This window comes from Nycticebus coucang, chromosome 17 (assembly GCF_027406575.1).
Source record: "Nycticebus coucang isolate mNycCou1 chromosome 17, mNycCou1.pri, whole genome shotgun sequence".
Classification (NCBI taxonomy): Eukaryota; Metazoa; Chordata; class Mammalia; order Primates; family Lorisidae; genus Nycticebus; species Nycticebus coucang.
In genome coordinates, this window is record NC_069796.1 from 55,742,321 (window position 1) to 55,765,145 (window position 22,825).

The following is a 22,825-nucleotide window of genomic DNA, read 5'->3' on the forward strand; positions in this document are numbered from 1 at the left end:
TTCACATCTTTTTTGTTTACCTGGATGGAGCTGGAACATATTCTTCTTAGTAAAGTATCTCAAGAATGGGGGAAAAAAGTATCCATGTACTCAATACTACTACGAAATCAATATATAACCACCTATACACTCATACGAATGGCAATATATAACTATAGTCCAGGAAGTAGAAGGGAAGAGAAGAGAGAGGGGAGAGGAGGGAGGATATGGGAGAAGGGAGGATTATTTGGGGGGACCTCACCTAATGTGCATGATGCAATGGTACATTTCAAAACTATTAAGAAATGAGTATAATTGTGATGGATGTGTTACTTAGTTCAATGTAAGCATTTCACATTATATATCAAAGCAGTACCATGAACCCCATAAATGCATCAATGTACAAAGTTATGATCTAATAAAAAATAATTGAGAAAAAAAAAAAAAAGCTTTTAGCCAGGTAAGATAGCTCACACCTGTAATCCTAGCACTTTGGAAGACCAAAGCAGGAGGATTACTGAAGCCCAGGATTTTGGGCTTCAGTAATCCTGAAATCAAGCCCAGGTTGCAGTGAGACCAGCCTGAGCAAAAGCAAGAGCTCATCTTTACACAAAATAGAAAAGTTATCTGGGTGTGGTGGTTTTCCCCTGTAGCCTCAGCTACTTGGGAAACTGAAGCAGGATCACTTGAACACAGGAATTTGAGGCTGCAGTGAGATATGATGATGTCAAGGCACTCTAGCCCAGGCAACAGACTGAGACCCTGTCTCAAAAAAATAAAAAAATCGTAGATTGCTTGGAGTTGGAGACCAGCAAGAGGGACACCCTGTCTCTACTAAAAAAAAAATTAAAATGAAAACTAGCCAGGCGTATTGGCACATACCTGTAGTCCCAGGTACTGGGGTGGCTAAGGCAAGAGGATCATTTAAACCCAAGAGTTTGAGGTTGCTGTGAGCTACGATGCCACAGCACCCAGGGCGACAGAGGGAGACACCGTCTCAAATAAAAAAGATTTGGAAGTAAAAAGCTCAGTATCTACAGCACAAACAGAATAAAACAGAAGCTACAACTGTGAAAAGCATCTAGTTCAGAGGGTTCCATGAAACTAAAAGCTTCTTCTGCAGTATTGTCACCCCAAAAGAAGTCTCCACCCACCACCATGCTGTTGCCAGCCTCGCCAGCCAAAGCCCCGGAGACAGAGCCCATTGATGTTGCTGCTCATCTTCAGCTGTTAGGAGAGTCCCTCAGCCTCATTGGACACCGCCTGCAGGAAACAGAGGCCATGGTGGCTGTGTCTGGCAGTTTGTCTGTGCTACTGGACTCTATCATCTGTGCACTTGGCCCCTTGGCATGTCTGACCACACAACTACCTGAGCTGAATGGCTGTCCCAAACAGGTCTTGTCAAACACACTAGACAACATTGCTTACATCATGCCTGGACTGTGATGGCAAAGAATCCCGAGACAGAAACCTTATCCTGCACCGTTGCTGGTTTGTGTATATATGACTATTTCAAACCCCTTCACTGGCCTCTTGATTTAGTTTTTAGATTTTTTATCTATATATAATATAGATATAAATGTATAATATATACATAGGACTGTAACTACTTTGTTTTTAATAATTTTATGAAATGGCAAAGGTTTAGCTAAGAGAGAACTTCAGCATGAATATGGGCCTGGGATTCTTTTTTCCTGTGGTGGATAAATCTGCCTTAAAAATCAATGTAACTTGGGGGCTGGGGGCTTGCTGTGGGTGCCAAGTGCATCTCTTAATGGACAGCTAAAATGTGATTATTTTTTCACACTCGGTTGGACCTCCAGACCCGTCACTGACCATTTGCCTTACCTGTCTTACAGTCTGAAATATAATGGGAGAGGTTATAGGAGGATGCCAGTTGACTGAAAATACAAAGCCTTTCAATTTGAAGTGACCTAGGTGGGAGGTAATAAACTCATTCCCGTGATAGTTATTGAGATGGTTTAGATGAACTGAGTAGGGACTTTATTCTAATTCCTACTAAACAGGTGTCCATGTCTCAAATTTTATTGTAATCATTGGTAGCCTCACTAGAGGCCAACGTAAGTACTGACAGCAAAAACACCTTGAAATGGTTTGGGTAAAGCTTCAGTGCCACCAGTTGAACCTACCTAAGTTCTGAGCTGACCCAGAATATTTGGTCTGCAACACCAAGAGCTGGTACCTTTCACTGGCAGCATTAAGATACCAAGTCCCACAAGCTGCTGCTTAGTTGCTTGGTGGTTGTGGACAAACTTCACCCTGCATGATTCTTGGGATCAGCTTCTGGGTTCCCCTGGTGAGCAGATAGACCATGTTCTGCATTCCACATACAAATAAATTGCAAAAAATAGTACTCAATTCTCATGTAGGTTTATTTATGTGTGTATGAATGTGTATTTCAATTATGTGTATTTAACTCTTTAAATCTCTTAGATTTTAATTTATCCTGTAAATTTCTGTATATATAATTTAATAACAAAAGCCTCCACCAGCAACTGCACGTGGAAGATACAGATTTGTCATTTCTCCCTTCCTCTGGTCTGTTACGAAAACTCCAAATCATCTATTAGTACATATCACGGTATTGTACCTCAAAAAGGAATCATTATATTAGGATTCTAATCCTTTAAGAATGTCATGGCCTTTAATAATGTCAAGAAAAGTAAAATAAAGAGAATGTTACCATTCCCAGCTGCACATATTCCCAAAGAACTTGACTTTTGATTCCAAGTTGGAAAGAAGGCAGCTGAGCACGTCAGGTTTGCTTTTAAATTTGGTATGAACCGAGCTTTCGTATGACTGTGCTTTCTACTTCTGGCCTAAACAGAGCACTGCAGCATCAAAGGAAATCTTTGGTGATAGTGCATCCTATTTAATTCCTTCCCCTCTCCCACCAATATTGTCACAGGGCAATGCTGCTTAAAGGTGTTCTGGCTGCCGAATCCCTTTCTCAGCTCAAGAGTAGTTTTGAGATGTACTTGGGGAAACAGAGAAGGAAGCATGAATGTTTGGAAACCAAAAATCAAGAAAAGCCGAAATCTTAGCATGACTTTTATGTGTTAGAACCTACACCATGCCTCATTTGTACCTGTGAGAGTTTCCTGTTTGACACAGGGCAGCTAGAGGGGCCTGGAAGGCATGAATAGTACAAAATAGTCCTTCCATTGTCATTTGTATACATTAATGAAATCCTGATGAGGACCTGCTTTTTGTTTTCCTTTGAAACCCAGCCCTATTGTATTTGTATTTAAAATTTTACACATTTGTATGATAATCTGTACCTTGTGGATATTTGGTACTATTAGAAGAAATACTTTGGATTCAGACCTTCTTACAATTTTTATATCATTGTTTTATTTTTTTTTAAATAAATTCTAGTGGTTTGATCCAAATCCCGTGACACTTGTATAAAGAAATAAAATTTTATACTTATATTATTAAAAATCACATTTTTAATATTTGTTAAAAAAATGTAAGAAAGGCATTTTTAGAAGAAAACATACACAAAGGTGTTTGTGACCTTGGGTTAAGCAAAGATTTCTTAGATACAGCACCAAAAACTCAATCCATTAAAATCTATTAAAATATATGTATATATGTAAGTATATATGTAAGTGCATGTATATATGAAAAACATCTGGTCTTTAAAAAACACTGTTGAGGCCAGGCACAGTGGCTCACACCTGTAATCCTAGCCCTGTGGGATGCTGAGGCAGGTGGATTGCTTGAGCTCATGAGTTCGAGACCAGGTTGAGCAAAAGTGAGACCTCATCTCTACTAAAAATAGAAAAACTAAACCCAAGAGTTAGAGGTTGCTGTGAGCTGTGACATCATAGCACTTTACCCAGGGCAACAGCTTGAGACTCTGTATCAAAAAAACAACAACAACAAAAAAAAGCACTGTTAATAAAATAAAAAGGCAAGCCACATACTTGAAGAAAATGTTTGTAAAGCATATGTCTGATAAAGGACTTGTATCCAGAATATGAAAAAGTCTTAAAAGTTGATAATTTTTTTAAAAAATTTTATGGCGGGGCAGCACCTGTGACTCAAAGGAGTAGGGCACCAGCCCCATATACCAGAGGTGGTGGGTTCAAACCCGACCCTGGCCAAACTGCAACAAAAAAATGCGGGCCTTGTGGCGGGCACCTGTAGTCCCAGCTACTCAAGTGGCTGAGGCAAGAGAATTGCCTAAGCCCAGGAGTTGGAGGTTGCTGTGAGCTGTGACACCCCAGTACTCTACCGAAGGCAATAAAGTGAGACTCTGTCTCTACAAAAAAAAAAAAAAAGTACGCCTTGTATTCACAACAGAATGAACAGAATTCAATTAGTAATAAATAGGAGCAAGAAATATGGAAAATTAAAAGATATATGGAAATTAAAATAATAAATTTTTTTATGGGCAAAATGTTTGTACGGAGAGTTTACCAAAGAAGGTGTGTGTGTGTGTGTGTGAGGCTTCATTAGTTATCAGAAAAAAGGAATAAGAATTATAACAGGGAGGCGCCTGTGGCTCAAGGAGTAGGGCGCCAGTCCCATATGCCGGAGGTGGCGGGTTCAAATCCAGCCCCGGCCAAAAAACCACAAAAAAAAGAAAAAAAAAAGAATTATAATAAAGGACTGCGCCTGTGACTCAGTAGGTAGGGCGCCAGCCCCATATACCAAGGGTGGTGGGTTCGAACCCGGCCCTGGCCAGCTAAAGCAGCAGTGGCAACTGCAATAAAAAATAGCCGGGCGTTGCATCAGGCACCCGTAGTCCCAGCTACTCGGGAGGCTGAGGCAAGGGAATTGCTCAAGCCCCAGAGTTGGAGGTTGCTGTGAGCTGTGACATCACGGCACTCTACTGAGGGCAACAGAGTAAGACTGTCTGGAAAATAAAAAAAGAATTATAATAAAATCCTGCCACACACCTATTAAAAAGATTGGCCATACCAAAAGTTGGCCAGGATGTGGTGAACTGAATGACACACTGCTAATGGAATAGTAATGGTGCAGACACTTTGGAAAACAGTTCAGCAATTGTTTAGAAAATTAGCCATTAACCTATTATGAGCCAGCTGTTCCACTCCAAGATATTTATCCAAGAGAAAAGAAAACATCAGTCCATACAAAGGCTTGTACACTAATATCCATAGTGGCTTTTTTTGTAATAACCCAAAACTGGAAATAGCCCAAATATCCAAGAACAGGTAAATGAGCACCAATTCAGCAATAGCAAGTGAACTGTTGATAAATGCTGTTATGACATGGATGGATCTCAACAAAATTATGGTGACTGAAAGAAACCAGATAAAAGAAAATACTGCTGTGTGATTACTTTTATATAAAATTCTAGAAAATTGCAAACTAATCTCTAGTAACAGAAAGCAGATAAGTGGCTGCCTTGCAGTTGGGGGGAGCAGTAGGAGAGATTACAAAGGACCATGAAGACACTTTTGGAGGTGATGGATGTGTTTGTTACCTTGACTGATGATGGCTTCACAGGTGTATACATATGCCAACATGAATCATATTGTACACTCTAAATGTGCGCAATTTATTGTATACCAATTATTATTTGATAAAGCTGCTGGGACAAAAAAAAAATGTTTATCAACCAAATGCAATATGTGGACCCAGTTAGGATTCTGATTCAAACAGACAAACTGTGAAGAGAAAACGGATGACACATTCTGAGAACACTTGAACTCTGGGTATTTGATGACATTGAGAACTTTGTGGGAAGTTTTAATCATTGAAATAACAATTCCTGAAGTATTTCTACCTGACATGATAAGATATCTGGGATTTGCTTCAAAATAATGTGGGGGTGGGTATAGCGTTGGGGGTAGAGCTGTAACTAAGTTGGCCATGAGTTGGTAACTTTTGAAGCTGAGTGATTAGAATCGGAGGCACAGTCTATATATATATATATATATATATCTTTTTTTTTTTGGACCTCCACCTTTAAAATTTTCTATAATTTAAAAAAAAATAGAGGAAAAAAGAAAGTCCCTGGCTTTGCTGTCCCTATCACAATGTCTCTGTGTACACAGGTATTCACCTTCACCTGGAGAGAAGACATCAGGCCTGGAGACCCCCAGCACACCAAGAAGTTCTGCTTCGATGCCATCTCCCACACCAGCCCCGTCACCCTCTATGACTGCCACAGCATGAAGGGCAACCAGCTATGGAAATACCGCAAAGTAAGATGAAATGTGCGCAAGAGCAGTGTTAGGCACCAAACACTTTTTCTTTTTTTCCAAACGCTTTTTTCAAAGTGATGTCCTGCCTCACTCCTTTGCCCACCAGAGCCCACCCGATCATTCATTTGTTCCACAATCATAGCATACCAAATTTTCCATTCATTCTAGAGAAATCAGAAACCCAGCCTTTGATGTGAAATCTCCAAATCTTAAATGTTGGCAACTGAGTCCATTTAAAAAGAAAAGAATACAAGAGACCGGGCGCAGTGGCTCATGCCTGTAATCTTAGCACTCTGGGAGGCCAAGTTGGGGATGGATTGCCTGAGCTCACGGGTTCCAAACCAGCCTGAGCAAGACCCCATCTCTAAAAGTAGCCGGGCATGGTGGCAGGTACCTGTAGTCCCAGCTACTTGGGAGGCTGAGGCAAAAGAATCACTTGAGCCCAAGAGTTTGATGTTGCTATGAGCTATGATGCCACAGCACTCTACCAAGGGCGACAAAATGAAACTCTGTCTCAAACAAACCAAAAAAAGAATACACATGCATGTACCATGAGCACCAAGGACATTTGATTGGAGGCCAACTGTGTCCAGGGCCTAGGCCCATGCATCACTTCTGCCCACATGCCTGAGGCTGGACAGCTTCTGGCTGCATGCTTAGGTCTAAGGCAGCTAGCCCTTGCTGCTGTCAATGTTGCTGTCATTTGACTGGTCATGTCCCCAGTGCTGCCTGGCTGATCATCTGTTTTTGCAGGACAAGACCCTGTACCACCCCGTCAGTGGCAGCTGTATGGACTGCAGTGAAAGTGACCACAGGATCTTCATGAATGCCTGCAACCCTTCTTCTCTCACCCAGCAGTGGCTATTTGAACACACCAACTCAACAGTCTTGGAAAAATTTAATAGAAACTGAGCCCTCATATCCCCTTGGCAGGCCTATTGGGTCACCTCTGCCACTCACTGCTCCCTTCGTCTTCTGGGAGGCAAGGCCTCTGTGGGCAGCATGTGTACAAAGTGCCCACCACACGGTTCAGAGTGAGCTGGAGGATGGGGTCTGCCTGCTCCTTCAGCCCCTGAGTCATGGGGTGCTGTGGAAAGCAGAGCCCACAGAGAGTGGATCCTTGCTGGCATCACGGAAAATTGGCAGGGCCTTTCCAACTTTGTCATCATGTCCCCTTGAGCATTATGCAGGAGAATAGCAGGGCAGTGCTAGGCCACCCAAAAGTGAGTCCTGCGAGGTTGTGCAGCCCTCAGGTGGCTCTCCAACGTGACGGTGCTTTAAATGAAAGGCAAAATGTGCCTGTGTGGGCAGCTTTTAGCACCGCTGCCACCCATCTGCAGCAGAAGAGAAAGACGTCCTGTCAGGGCCTTTAGTTTCTGCTGTCTTGGGGGAAACTCCAAGTACTGCTCAGCTTCTGTCCTCAGTCACAGCCCCAGATGATCCAGTCAAAGGCCATACCCAGAACCCTCAGAGCATTCAGTACCTAAGGCAGCATTTTGAAATGCCCGTTTAAATGCTCTCCAGGTACAAGGATGGCCCAGATACCAGCTTTTCGGGGCTGTGTTTCAGATGCCCTTGAGTCCATGGAAAAGTCCAAGTAGAAGATCTCCAAACTAGAAACGCTGGCTGGACATCCCCCATTCATGCTTCCATTTCCCTCTCTTGCTCCCAAGCAGTTACCTGCCTCAAGAGAAGAAGAGAGGGGCTACCAGGTGCTTGCCTTACACATCTGGAGGCCTCCAGGATCAACTATAGGCAAGATGCCTCGCCTCTGACCTCACCGTGGTTCTGGTTGTCACACAGAACTCCAGAATTCTCAAATGACTCTGTAATTCGATCGCAAATGAGAATGGTACATAGGATTCAGGTATTCCAGCATCCAATATGGATTTCTAGAACGCTATGTTTAAAGCAGCTAGCCAGGTGTGATATAATCCAGGCAGCCCCCCAGCCTAGAAACAATCTGTGAAATCCAAAGTGGGTGGTGGTGTTGGGGATGCGGGGAGCAGGGGGGACCTGTGTCCACCAGCTCATACCAGGGGCTTTGGTACAGTGTGGTTCTCAGCAAAGACCTGAAGATGGAGAATCTTCCACCATCATCACAGCTGCAGTCTTATTTAGTGAAAAGAACTTGATGTACCATGGCCAGACGTACACCCAGTTCCTTGCCAGCCCTTCATGTTTACCTTTTGCTTTGTTAATTACCTGTCAGGCTCCCAGAGGGCCTCCAGACTAATAGGAATCATTTCTTTAACCAACCCACCACCCACTGATTCAGAAATGGAAATCACATTGCACAACCTAAGGCTTCCACCAGCTAGCCTAGGAAATACTTGAAATTAGCATTCCAGTTAGAGTTGGGTCTTTTGATTGTGTCATTTACCAATTAAATAACTGAGACATAAGTCTGGGAAGAAAGCCACAAATCTGCCTTTGAGATGCTGGCTGATCTCAAGGCCATCAATTATGGGGGGGAGTAGGGAAGGATGAACACCCCCAACCATCACCACCCAGGGCGAACGTGTGCAGCTGGCAAAGGATTACTTCAGCTCCTGCCCCAGCACAAGCCCTGCTCTGCCCACCTGGCCACAAGAGAGGCAGCCCCCATGCTTGCACAGCTTGCGCGTTAATCCCTGTTGTCCATTTCCAAACAAGTGCTATATCTTTAGAAGTGGCCCTCTGTAGAAAGGAGTCAAAAGATGAGGCCCCTTCTAGAATCTATAAAAAGAGTGTTGCTAGTTTGGGGAGTTGAAATTGAGATTCATTATTACAGAGCAATGCAGCATAATTTAAATAAAAACTGTGCCTTTTAAAAAAGAAAAAATGCAAATATACAGCAAATCCCTAAACTTGAACCATTTCCTAGTGCCTTGCTAGACAAACATAAAGGGGCAGGGTTGGGGGGAGGGGGAATATTTTTGGTGGGGTGTGCAGTTCCTATTGGTTCAGCGTGTGTTTCTTAATGTCTAATTTCAAGCAGGAGATATCAGGCATCTAGGCAAGATTTGAGACTGAGATGCCTCCCAAAGGCCAGAGTTGTTACAGTCAGTCAAGTCACACTCCAAATTCAAAGGCAGCTGGGCACCTCATTTAGCCTGTGGACTAGGAGAGCCTCTGCAGCCTCTCTGACAGAAGGCCTGGCATTACCTCCCTGGGCTCCATTTGGGGGCAGTGCCTGTGGTCCCCAGCGCCCCCCGAAACAGAGTGCTTGTCCTGGGCTTAGGGAGTGCAGAGCCCTGGCTGGGCTTCCAAATAGTCCCACTCCAAGTGGGTGGCAGTGTTCTGGTCAAGGCCAGGACTTCTGTGGAAAACAGAAGCAGCAGCAAGCCATCCTCAGCCTTCCTTTTCCCATGCTCTGGCTCTCCTTTCCAGCCTGGTTTCACACCCTAAACAGGGACGGACATGTCCTCCAAGCACTCTAGAATTAGCAGTGGCTGAGCCCACATCAGTAGGTCCTGGGACTTGTCAAAGTGTACAGGAGAAGAGAGAACAGCACTTTAGGGGCTCAATTTCACTGATCAACTGACCAATTATCAATGCTAAACCACTCATTGTTTCGGCCTCATTTCTGAAAACCACCTGTCTCAAGGATTGAGGTTTCAGCTCACATCTTTAGCTTCACTCAATAAAACTGAGCCAGGAGCCTATGGGAATGGGTGAGAATGACGGCCCCTTTCCTCTAATACCATTACTCAAGGATGAGGTCACAAAAAAAAAGGTGTAGTTAGAAAGTATTGTGACCCTGTGGTCTACCAGCAGCCTTTCAGAAGGGGACTACAAAAGCGTATCGGAATGCAAACAGTATCTTTGCTGTAAGTACAAGGCCTTTGGATGTGGCTAAATTTGCAGATATGTGTGAAAAGCCATTCCATTTTCTGCTTCCAGTTGGAGCTTTCAACTTTGAAAATAGTGCAGGAACTGTTGATTCTTCCCTTTAGGAAAAAATAGCTCAGAGGCAGAGGAAGGTGCATGTGCAAAAAGGATCTGTTGTGAGGGGTGGGTGGGGAGACCGTGAGGGAGGGACGAGGTGACATCAGGTGCAAGAGAAAAAGAGCAGCTTTTTGTTGAAGATGTACCATATGGATCCAAAATCTATGTTACAGTCACTTTTCAAACCTCCTACCTATTGAATTTCATTTTCTCCTTAAGAAATAGGTGATGTTTTTGAAAAGAGCTCCCAACTTCTTTCCGAACAGCTTCATTTTTCTAGTCTCTGGATTCTCAAAGGAGTGGCAAAGCACTTTACAGTAGTAACTGATCCAGATTCCTTGCTTCAATGATACCTAGTTTGTACAGATTGGGAAATCTTTAATAATTCCTAGGAGGCAATGCATTTTTAATGTTTTCTAAAGATTTGTAAGTGTGGTGAGGGTCAAGTTCTGTCTGGAAGTCTTTATTGCTTTCAACTAATACTCTTTGTGAAAGATCCAAGGGATATTTTAATTCAAACTTGATCATGAGCCAAGGCCCACTGCCACCTCTGGGGTGGGAGCTGGACTTACATACCAAGTAACAAGGTCATCTTAACATCTACTTCCAAATGGCTTTGATTCATCTGTGCCAGACAACAGAGTCCAGCCCCTGCTCTGTTACTGGCTTGAAGACTAGGATTCCAAAGGGAGTAGTATTTGGGCAGAGAGTATTTGGGAAGTCAGACTGGGATTCTGTAGAGAAAGCGCAAGACCACCAACCTCTTCTCCTGCCTAGAAAAGTGAGCCTTTGTGAAGAACTGACTTACTATGTACTATTGTGATTGTGATTGTTGAGTAAAGCTCCAAAATTTCTGTAGTCTCTGGCTTATTCTTATGTGTCATTCTCCTTCCCATAACTCCCCATGTATTCCTGGAGCACCCATCCAGGCACCCTCCTGGGTACTAAACAAATCCCAACAGCTTTGTCTCTAAATGGGGAGGCAGACATAAGACAACTTAGATGATTTCAGATGCAAATAGGGCTATAAATAATATAAAACAATGATATTTTGGAGAGTGGGGTGGGATCGACACTGGCCACAAAGGTCAGCAAATGCATCTCTGCGAGAGCTGAAAGACATGAGGAAGGAAGTGTGAACTAAGAAGTGATTTCAGGGAAGAGAGATCCAGGAGGGGGGAACAGCTAGTGCGAAGGTCCTAAGGAGGTACGCTCAAAGGATTAGGTGGGGCAGCTTGCCAAGGCCCTTAGAGACTGCGCCTGGGAGTGGAGGACTTCAAGTGGGCAGTGACCATATGGAAAGAGTGTACTTCATTTCTGATGCTCACCCACCAGGCACAAGTACTTGCTCAGCAAAGCATGTTGATGCTGTTGTGTGATACCGTGCAGTGGGAAGAGCACTCACTGGCCCCTCTCTGAAAACAAACAAAAAAGCACCTCAATGAAATCTTGTTGAAATGCTGCCTCCAACTAAGCCTCAGTTTTCCATGGTAAAATGACTCACTTTTTTGGAGACCTTAGTAAGGGGTCTGCAGGTGACCCTAAGCAGACGCTGTCACTGAGGGACCACCAGAGGGTGCTGTGGACCATGACTTGGAGAAGGCTGAATCTGGCCCCATGGGGCAGATTTGAGCCCTAGGATGAGAAAGTCTTCGTAAAAGTCCTCAGTGCCTCCAAATACTATTGCATAGCCTTAATTTTGCATATAAAACTGAGGCCCAGAGAAGCCCCTGATCCAAAGTGACATGGTAGTTAGTGACACAGTCCAGGTTTTCAGTATCCCTAGTCCCTTATTCTCACATAATATCACTTTACAGCTTTGAAGACATGTAGGAAGATTCCATTTTTAAAGCCTTTGGTACCTGTTGTCTACCAGACTCTCAGAAGAATTCCAGAAGTAAATAAGATAAAAATACTAGCTTTTCATTCAGTAAAAATGTATGAAGTACTTATTGTATTGTAGACACTCTGCTAGAATTTGCACAAGGATAAGCTAAAATAGCCACACTCTCTGCCTTTATGGTGCTTATAATCTAGTTGGAAAAGCAAACATTAACCAAATCATCATTACAATGAGTGTATAGTTAGGATTGTGGTAAATTCCACAAAGGAGTAGTGCGTGTAAGATTATGTTACCCACCGGGCGGCGCCTGTGGCTCAGTCGGTGGGGCGCCGGCCCCATGTACCAAGGGTGGCGGGTTCAGACCCGGCCCCGGCCAAACTGCAACCAAAAAATAGCCAGGCATTGTGGCGGGCGCCTGTAGTCCCAGCTACTCGGGAGGCTGAGGCAAGAGAATCGCTTGGGCCCAGGAGTTGGAGGTTGCTGTGAGCTGTGTGAGGCCACGGCACTCTACCAGGGGCCATAAAGTGAGACTCTGTCTCTACAAAAAAAAAAAAAAAAGATTATGTTACCCACCAACCTAGGAATGGATTAACAAGCTGTGGTATATGTATACCATGGAATATATTCAGCCATAAAAAGATGGAGACTTTACATCTTTTGTATTAACCTGGTTGGAGTTGGAGCATATTATTCTTAGTAAATGTCACAAGAATGGAAAAGCAAGTATCCAATGTACTCGATACTAATATGAAGCTAGTAGACCATCTAATACACACCCACATAAGAGAAAAAGTCAATTCAAGTTGGGAGAAGGGCAACAATAGAAGGGAGAGGAGGAGAAGAGAGGGGGATGGGTGTGCTCCCACTTAAAGGGCACAATGTAGGGTATCTGGCACAGCTCTTGCGTGTGGGACACAACTACAAGAGGGTCTCTACCTAACAAATGCAAACATCATAACCTAGTCATTAGTACCCTCACATTAACCTGAAATTTTAAAAAAAAATTGAGAAAAAAAGTTACATTGCAAGAACATGACCTTAGCAGGGACGTAATGGAACATACTGAACCAGCCAAGGTCTTGGCTTTTTTATTTTATTTATTTAGTTAGTTTTTTTGGCAGTTTTTGGCCGTGGCTGGGCTTGAACCCACCACCTCCAGTATATGGGGCTTGAACCCGCCACCTCTGGTATATGGGGCCGGCGCCCTACTCCTTTGAGCCACAGGCACCACCTTTTTTTTTATACAGAGCCTCACTTTGTCACCCTTGGTAGAGTGCTATAGCTCACAGAAACCTCAAACTCTTAGGCTCCAGCGATTCTGTGTTCTCAGTCTCCCAAGTAGCTGGGACTAAAGAAGCCTGCCACAACGCCCAGCTATTTTTAGAGACAGAGGTCTCCCTCTGGCTCAGGCTGGTCTCAAATCTGTGAGCTCAGGTAAACCATCCACCTCGGCCTCCCAGAGAGCTAGGATTACAGGCGTGAGCCACTGTGCCTGGCCAAAGGTCTTGGCATTAAATGGCCCACTCACTGGGTAACAGGAGAGAATTTAATGAAGGAATACAAGAAGAGCTAAGGAAACAAGAGATGATGAAGCTCCTAAAGACTAGCAAAAATGGGGCAGTGCTCAGTGGGTAGGGCTCCAGTCCCATATACCGAGGGTGGCAGGTTCAAACCCGGCCCCAGCCAAACTGCAACAAAAAATAGATGGGTGTCATGGTGGGCGCCTGTAGTCCCAGCAACTCGGGAGGCTGAGGCAAGAGAATTGCCTAAGCCCAGGAGCTGGAGGTTGCTGTGAGCTGGGTGATGCCACAGCACTCTACCCAGGCAATAAAGTAAGACTCTGTCCCTACAAAAAAAGAAGAAAAAAAACTAGCAAAAATGGGAAGCTATTACAACTCCTAGGCCTGAAGAGGCAGGAAGCAATGGTATTATTGGAATCCAGAGAAGGCTATTGTCAGGGAGACAGGCTTCCCAACAGGACCTGTAGCTTTAGGTAGAAAACTGCAGCCACTGCCAAAACAAGGAGAAGATGCAGAGAATACATTTGCTGTCCTCTCGCCTTTTCTCCTCCAGTCATCTGCCATGCACTGCCTCCCACTGGCTGAACCTAAAGCCAGTAATTCAATTCTTCATGAAAAAATAAAAAACATTGATCAAAATAACTACACAGGTAAATACAGATGATAGCACTGGGGGTTGTTTGTAACTCCTTTTTTCTACTAATTGATTTAAAACAAAACCTTCATAAATCAATAATTATAAATCTATTTATGGGTATACAATGTATGAGAATGTAATTTATATAACAATAACAAGATAAAGGAGTAAAGAGGAACAGAGCTATATAGGAGAAAAGTTGCTGTGTACTACTGAAATTAAATTGTATTAATCTGAACTAGGTTTTTTTTTTTTTTTTTTTGAGACATAGTCTTAATCATCTAGGCTACAGTGTCATGGTGTCAGCCTAACTCACAGCAACCTCAGACTCCTGGATTCAAGTGATCCTCCTGCCTCAGTCTCCTGAGTAGCTGGGAATATAGTTACCTGCCACAACACCCAGCTAATTTTTTTATTTTTGTAGAGATGGAGTAGTCTCATTCTTGCTCAAGCTGGTCTTGAATTCCTGAGCTAAAGTGATCCTCCCACCTCAGGCTCCCAGAGTGCAAGGATTATAGGTGTGAGCCCTGAACTATGATTTTTTAATTAAGATGTTAATTGTAATCCTCAGAGCAATGACTGAGAAAGTGAACCAAAAATAGTTTGTAAAAAGAGAGAGAAAGAGAAGGGAATCAAATGGCACACTAGAAAATATCCATTTGACATAAAAGAAAGTAGTAATGGCTCGGCACCCGTAGCACAGTGGTTACAGTGCCAGCCACATACACTGAAGGTGGCAGGTTTAAACCCGGCCCGGGCCAGCTAAAACAACAATGACAACTGCAATAACAACAACAACCAAAAAATAGCTGGGCGCCTGTAGTCCCAGCAACTTGGGAGGCTGAGGCAAGAGAATCAATCACTTTAGCCCAAGAGTTTGAGGTTGCTGTGAGCTGTGAACTCTACTGATGGTGACAAAGTGAGACTCTGTCTCAAAAAAAAATCAGTAATGGAGGAACTGAAGAACAGAAAAAAAAAGATAAAAGACAAAAAGCAAACTGGCAAAAGTCAGTCTTTCCTATCAGTAATATAAATGGATTCAACCTTCCATATACAATGAAAAACAACATATCAAAGGTTATGGAATGCAGGAAAAGCAGTGCTGGAAGTGAAATTTATAGCTGTAAATGTCTACATTTTAAAAGAAGAAAGATTTAAGTCAATAATTCAATTTTTTGCCTTAAGAATAGAAAAGGAAAAGGAAAAAAAAGAATAGAAAAGCAATAACAAACTAGATCCAAGGCAAATAGAAGGAAAGTAATTATAAAGATTTGAGTAGTTAACCTTCAAAATGGGAAAAGACATTCACATGTTATGTATCTGACAAAGTGCTAATAACCAGAATCAACAAAGAACTCAAGCAAATAAACAAAAAAGGAGGAAACAACCCAATTACTCACTGGGAAAGAGACATGAACAGAACCTTCTCCCAAGAAGACAAACGGCCAACAAACACATGAAAAAATGCTCAACATCTCTACTTGTCAGAGAAATGCAAATGAAAACCTCTTTGAGATATCACCTAACCCCAGTAAGAATAGCTCAGATCCCAAGGTCCCAAAACTTTAGATGCTGGTGGGGGTGCAGAGAGAAGGGAAAACTTTTACACTGTTGGTGGGATTGCAAAATAGTGCAGCCCTTTTGGAAAGAAATAAGGAGAATCTTCAAAAAGCTAAAAGTAGGCTCAGCACCTGTAGCACAGTGGTTACGGTGCCAGCCACATATACCAAAGGTGGCGGGTTAGAATCCAGCCTGAGCCAGCTAATCAACAATGACAAACTGCAACAAAAAATAGCCGGGCATTGTGGTGGGCCCCTGTACTCCCAGCTGTTTGGGAGGCTGAAGCAAGAGAATTGCTTGAGCCCAAGAGTTTGAGGTTTCTGTGAGCTATAATATCACAGAACTCTACTGTGAGACTGTCTCAAAAAAAAAAAAAAAGCTAAAAGTAGACAGACCCTTCCATTTGATCCTGCAATCCCATTACTAGGTATCTACCCAGAAGAAAAAAAATAATTTTGTCATACGGACACTTGCACTCAAATGTTTATAGCGGCTCATTTCACAATTGCAAAGATGTGGAACAATCCAAGTGCCCATCAGCCCGTGGATGGATTCCTAAACTGTGGTATATGAATACCATGGAATACTATTCAGCCATAATAAGATGGAGACTTTACATCTTTTGTATTTACTTGGATGGAGTTTAAAAACATTCTCCTTAGTAAAGTATTTCAAGAATGGAAAAGCAGGGTGGCGCCTGTGGCTCAGTCAGTAAGGCGCCAGCCCCATATACCGAGGGTGGTGGGTTCAAACCCGGCCCCGGCCAAACTGCAACCAAAAAATAGCCAGGCGTTGTGGCGGGCGCCTGTAGTCCCAGCTACTCAGGAGGCTGAGGCAAGAGAATCGCTTAAGCCCAGGAGTTGGAGGTTGCTGTGAGCTGTGTGAGACCACAGCACTCTACCGAGGGCCATAAAGTGAGACTTTGTCTCTTAAAAAAAAAAAAAAAGAATGGAAAAGCAAGCATCTCATGTACTCAATACTAATTTGAAACTAGTAAATGAACTATAGGCCCACATGAGAGAAAAAAAAAACAATTAAATTCAATAAGCAGGGAGGGGGAAAGTGGGACAGGAGCTCAGTAAACTCCTATCTAAGGAGTAGCATTTGTGTATGGGGTATATGGCACCCCACCTGGATAAAGGACTCAACTACAACTCAGATTTTGGACTTTACGTTATAAACCCAAATAATGTAATATAAGGGTATATGTGGTATATAAACCCAAATAATGTAAGGGTATATGACATATACCCTTATATTCACCCAGAAAAAAAAGTAATACCTGGAAAAAAAAAATGAAAATGGTTGCACAACCTTGTGAATATGCTAAAAACCAGAGTTGTGCCTTAAAATAGTGAATTTTATAGTGTGTGAATTTTAACTCAATTTTTAAAAAATTATGACTCAGATTGATTACTTCCCTTTCTATTAAAAAAAAAATTATGACTCACTTGAAGAGCTGATGTAGTCTTGAAGCAAGATGATGAAGTTAAATGGTTGTCTCTGACAGGTAAAAGTAAAATGCTTCTAGTACTGTTTAATTTGCGAACTGTATGATCATATCCCTTAATAAATCTTTTAGTTGTAGTTCTTTTATTTTCAGGATATAGGAATATTTTATTACGTGTATATGTTAAAGCTTTATCCTATATTTGCATTTTTAAGTTTATTTGGATACAGATTTTATATGGCCAAATTTATCGATATTTTCTTTTATAACTTTGTTTTTGTTTAAAAATCTTTTACCTGCTGAACACAGTGGCTCACACCTGAAATCCTAGCATTCTGGGAGACCAAGATGGGTGGATTGCTTGAGCTCAGGAGTTTGAGACCAGCTGGAGCAAGAGCAAGACCCCGCTCCTAAAAATTAGGGAAAAATTAGCTGAGTTTTGGGAGTGGATGCCTAAAGTCTTAGCTACTGTGGAGGCTGAAGCAGGAGGATTGCTTTAGCCTAGGAGTTTGAGTTTGCTGTAAGCTATGATGATGCCATGGCACCCTACCCAGGGTGATAGAGTGAGACTTTATCTTAATTAATTAAAGTAAAAAAAAAATTTACCACCCATAATAACATAATCTATCTTTCTCTCTCTCTCTCTCTTTTCTTTCTTTCACAAACTCTCGCTCAGTAGCCCTGGGTAAAGTGCCGTGGTGTTATCATAGCTCATAGCAACCTCAATCTCTTGGTTTCAAGAGGTACTTTTGCCTCCGCCTCCCCAGTAGCTGGGACTACAGGTGCCTGCCCCAACACCTGGCTAATTTTTCTATTTTTAGTACAGACAGGGTGTCACTTTTTCTGTCAGGCTGGTCTCCAACTCCTGAGATCCACCTGTTTTGGCCTCCCAGATTGCTAGGATTACAGGCATGAGCCACTGAGCCCAGCCATAAATTTTCATTTTTATTTACTTCTAAAATGTTTAATCATTTTCTTCTACTAGGAAAAAAAAGGAGAGGAAAATGAAGGAAAGAATATTCTAAACGCAGGAAACAACATGAACATGAAGATAATGGAGGCTAAGACAGAGTGGGAGGGAAGAAGGAAAACCAGGAGAGGGTAGGGAGAAGCTGAACCCCACAGACCCTGTGGCCCATGTTGAGGAGTCTCTGATCTTAAGTCTTTAAGAGCTAAAAGAATCATTAGAGTATTTTAAACTGGGCAGAGTGAGGGTATCAGATGTGCCCTCATGTCTATAGCCAGGAAGTAACCTGCACCAGCTGCTGAGCACATAGTAGGCTCCCAGGGCCTACAAAGTGAGAAACAAGCCCAGGGCAGCTGGCCCTCTGGTACCTCCTCAAAGACACTGACCACTGGGAGTAAAGGTCCTTCCTCCCTGGAGGAGGTGGAAGGATGAGATGGTGGAGATATTATTTTTCTCATTCATTTTAGCTCCTCTCCCTCTTCCCAAGCCTGCAAATACTAGTAGAATGGAGGTGTCTTAAGATGCTGAGCCGGACATGGAGCAGAAGCCTTCCTGGTGGCGGCAGCAGTGGCGTCAGTTTTCCAATTCTTATTGGAAAACAAACTTAGAGAAGCTGGCAATCTGCTCTAAGTTTTAGGTTTTCCTTTTCTCTGTATTTAGTTGGGATTGAGGCTTGGGAGCTCCTGGAACTTAGTAGGGGCTCAATAAGAACTTGATGAACAAACAAATGGCTGCGTAACATAGTTTCAGATTTGTTTCCAGCCCTTTTTCCTCCACTCAGCCCACAGCCCTTCTGACTGGCAGTGCTCTTACATTGTTAGATGCATAGCCCTTAAGAAACTTTCTGCCCCTCCTTAGGCCTCGGATTCTCTGTGTGACAAGAGGGAGAAGGGAGGCAAAGTAGATAATGGTCAGCTTGGACTCTTACTGTTCTACAATTCTTGCATCTGAGTTTTTCAATGGCTCTGGCCTTAATATATTTTCCAAGTTCAGCTGGGGGGTAGGGGTGGGACCCCTGACTAGTTCTATTGTTGGGGTCCCCCATTTCAGGGCTTTTTGCACTTTGGCTGTTACTGGATCCAGCATTCAGCATCCAAGTTTTCCTTCCCACATCCACATGCAGCTTGGCCAACCTCTGACCTTGGACAGGTGGCTCCTCTTTTGTTGACCCTCAATGCTTGGTCTGCTCAGCTTGGAGACACCTAGGGCCCATAATGGTGCCCCATGGCAGCCTGCCATTCTTCCCTTCAAGTGTGATTTCATTCAGGGTTGGCAGAATGACAGCCCTGGGTTCACTCACATTCACACACATAATGCCAGGGAAACAAAAAAACACAGGGTGAACTTCAGAAAAGCGGTTTCTTAGCAACTTTGCTGCCTTTGTTCATGAGCCACTTGGAATTAAAGCAGTGTGTGATCCCCTGCCAGCTCCTACCTGGGGACCAAGGGAAGAGGATGGCAGGTCTGCCTTTGCCCGGGCTGAGAACCAAGCTCTCCAATCATTGGCCTGCCAGTAAGCCAATTCTGGGTTTCTCCAGGTTCTGCTTTCTTCACAGATACCACCACGAATCCCAGGGCTTGGTCATTTAATCAAACACGGATTGAAACATGTACTGTGGGCCCAGGGAGATTTGCACTAGTGCCCACGGTCGTTGGTCCCAGCTCGGTCCTAGGTCCTGGAAACACCCAGGTACATAAGAGATAGGCTGTGATCTCCATAGCCTCATGATGAGAACAGATGAGCAAAAGTAAACAGTCAAGTAAAAAGAAAATAACTTGAGTACCGGTTCCCTGCTTGTAACTATACTGAGAGCCTTTAGAACAAAACCCAAACTCTTTGGTCTGCCCCAAAAGGCCCTTGAGGGCTGATGCCTGCCTATTCCTCCTTACTACCCAGCCTAGCTCAGCTCCCACACAGTACAAGGCTGCCTAATCCCCAGAGCCTGCTATTCCCTAGGCTTGGGATGCTCCCCTGCTGCAGCCTCTTTTCATCCTTCAGGTCTCATTTTAACTGTCCCCTCCCTCAAAGAGGCTTCCTTCACCTTCAACCTCAATAAGATTGATTATTCCTTATTAAGAAATCAACTACTCCCCCCGACACACACACACCAACATCATTCTCTATCTTTCTCAGAACCTCTGTAACTCCCCTCATGGCATTTATCCCAATGTATGGTCAATTCTCATGATTTGTGGTAGCAATGTCCTGTAGCCACTATGAACACTGAGTTAGTGCATACCAAACCATTGCTCGTAGGGGAATTAGAGGGTTAGGTTCCTCCAAGCTGTGATCACAACCATTTTATCAAGTAATCAATACATAACCTTGCTTTATATGTGTTTGTATAGAGACACCTTGTTTTTTTAGTTTGTTAATCAGGCCCAGGCAAGGTTCAAACCTGCTGCCCCTAGTGTGCAGGGACAGTGTGCTAACCACTGAGCATGGTGCCCAGCTTGGGACATCTTATTTAGTAGTTATCTTTGATTCATTAACATTAAACTCACAGCCAACAGCACTATTACAACCCCTGTCTGAACAGAGCTTATCCAACACATATCTCTTTTTCTATAAGGCACATCATATTCTTTTTGTGTTCAGGAACATTAGATGCCACTTTAGAATTATACATATTTGGGGAACAATAAAAAAACACAAAAATGTGAAAAGTGTGCCACTAAATACACCACAAAAAAGGCACTTGTTTAGATTATGAGAGCTGAAAGGAAAAGGCAGATGTCCTCTTTTTCAACTCTGGCTGAGAACATGCCTATCTTAGTCTGTATGGACTAATAATAATAAAATACCGGGTGGTGCCTGTGGCTCAGTCGGTAAGGCGCCAGCCCCATATACCAAGGGTGGCGGGTTCAAAACCGGCCCTGGCCAAACTGCAACCAAAAAATAGCCGGGCGTTGTGGCGGGCGCCTGTAGTCCCATCTTACTTGGGAGGTTGAGGCAAGAGAATGGCTTAAGCCCAGGAGTTGGAGGTTGCTGTGAGCTGTGTGAGGCCACGGCACTCTACCGAGGGCCATAAAGTGAGACTCTGTCTCTACAAAAAAAAAAAAAAAATTAAAATACCATTACCTGGTATAATAAACAACAGAAATTTATTTCTCTCAGTTATGGAAGCTGAGAAGTCCAAGTTCAAGGTGTCAGCAGAGTCACTGTCTGGTAAGGGGAGGCTTCCTGGCTCATGGGTTGCCATTTTTTCACTGTGTCTAGAATGGTGGAAGGGAGGAGGGAGCTCTCCAGAGCCTCCCTAATTCCATTCATTATGGCTCCACCCTCATGAACTAATCCCATTCATTATGGCTCCACCCTCATGAACTAATTTTAGGATTTCAACATATGAATGGAGGGAGGGCAGTCTCTAGCAGTGCATATTAGATCAAATCCTCAAGTGACATCAAAATTTCCACAAGTATTGATTTTGATGTTATAAATAAATTTTAGTAAATAGTTGAATTTGTAAATATGGAATCCATGAATAAATATAATAATGAAATCCACAAAGAACACATAGTGTTTTATTTAGTCAATGGTTTGCTTGTTTGGACATCCTTCTGTTTCACTTAACTTCCGAGGACAAACTGGATCATCCACCATTTGATCTCCACATCTTTTTTTTTTTTTTTGAGACAGAGTCTCACAATGTTGCCCTCGGTAGGGTGCTGTGGTGTCACAGCTCACAGCAACCTCAAACTCTTGGGCTTAAGCAATTCTCTTGCCTCAGCCTCCCAAGTAGCTGGGATTATAGGTGCTGGCCACAACACCCGGCTATTTTTTGGTTGTAGTTGGCCCGGGCTGGATTTGAATCCGCTAGCTCCAGTGTATGTAGCTGCCGCTCTAGCCGCTGAGCTACAAGCACCCAGCCTGATCTCCACATCTTTTTTTTTTTTTTTTTGGTTTTTTTTTTTTTGGCCGGGGCTGGGTTTGAACCCGCCACCTCCGGCATATGGGACCGGCGCCCTACTCCTTGAGCCACAGGCGCCGCCCTGATCTCCACATCTTAACAGAATTGATCTGGACCTCTGAAATTGTTGAGCTGCTGATGAACCAACCAAACTAAAACTAAACTCTGGAATTTTAGCTTTGTGAGATTTATAAGTAATCACATTATTTATGTCACTATTACTTACATATTTAATTGTAGCCAAAATAAAACCACTTTCCAGAACTGACCTTTCCTGTCCAAACTCACAAAAGACTGATATACAAAACAAAAGTTATTAATTTTTTCCCTCAAAATCAACACAGTACTTCTTTCTGGAGCATCTGTTTTTAACCAAGAAATTCTGATATAAAATTGCATTTTAATATTGAAATGAACATAGGTACATAAAGTAAATGCGACATTTGCATGACTTTTAAAAAGGCAAATTTTCATCATAGATAATTTCATAGATAATTTCAAACATTTGCAATAGCAGAAAGAATAATGAAACCCCATGTAAACATCACTCAACTTCAAAAATTATCTAATTATCATGACTGATTTAGCTTTATCTTTACCCTTATCCACTCCCTCCACTCTGAATCACTGTGAAACAAATTCAAAAAACATCATTTCATCTGTAAATATCCCAGCAGGTATTCCCAAGGGGGACTTTTATTTTTTTTAACAAAACCAAAATACCATTCTCCCACCTAAAAATTAACAATAATTATTTATTTTTTATTATTTTTTATTAAATCATAACTGTGTACATTGATGCATTTATGGGGTTTGGTGTAC

General features: G+C 42.8%; 1 protein-coding gene across 2 annotated transcripts in view; it reads left to right on the forward strand.

The window, feature by feature from the left end:
- Positions 1-10,973, forward strand: part of GALNT10 (polypeptide N-acetylgalactosaminyltransferase 10) — a 286,117-nt gene extending 275,144 nt beyond the window's left edge. For both annotated transcript variants that reach the window (XM_053566714.1, XM_053566713.1), the window contains 2 exons: positions 6,036-6,185; positions 6,939-10,973. In XM_053566714.1, coding sequence (XP_053422689.1) covers positions 6,036-6,185; positions 6,939-7,097 — 309 coding nt within the window. In that variant the 3' untranslated portion in view covers positions 7,098-10,973. The remainder of the gene's footprint in view (positions 1-6,035; positions 6,186-6,938) is intronic.
- The last annotated feature ends 11,852 nt before the right edge of the window (positions 10,974-22,825 follow it).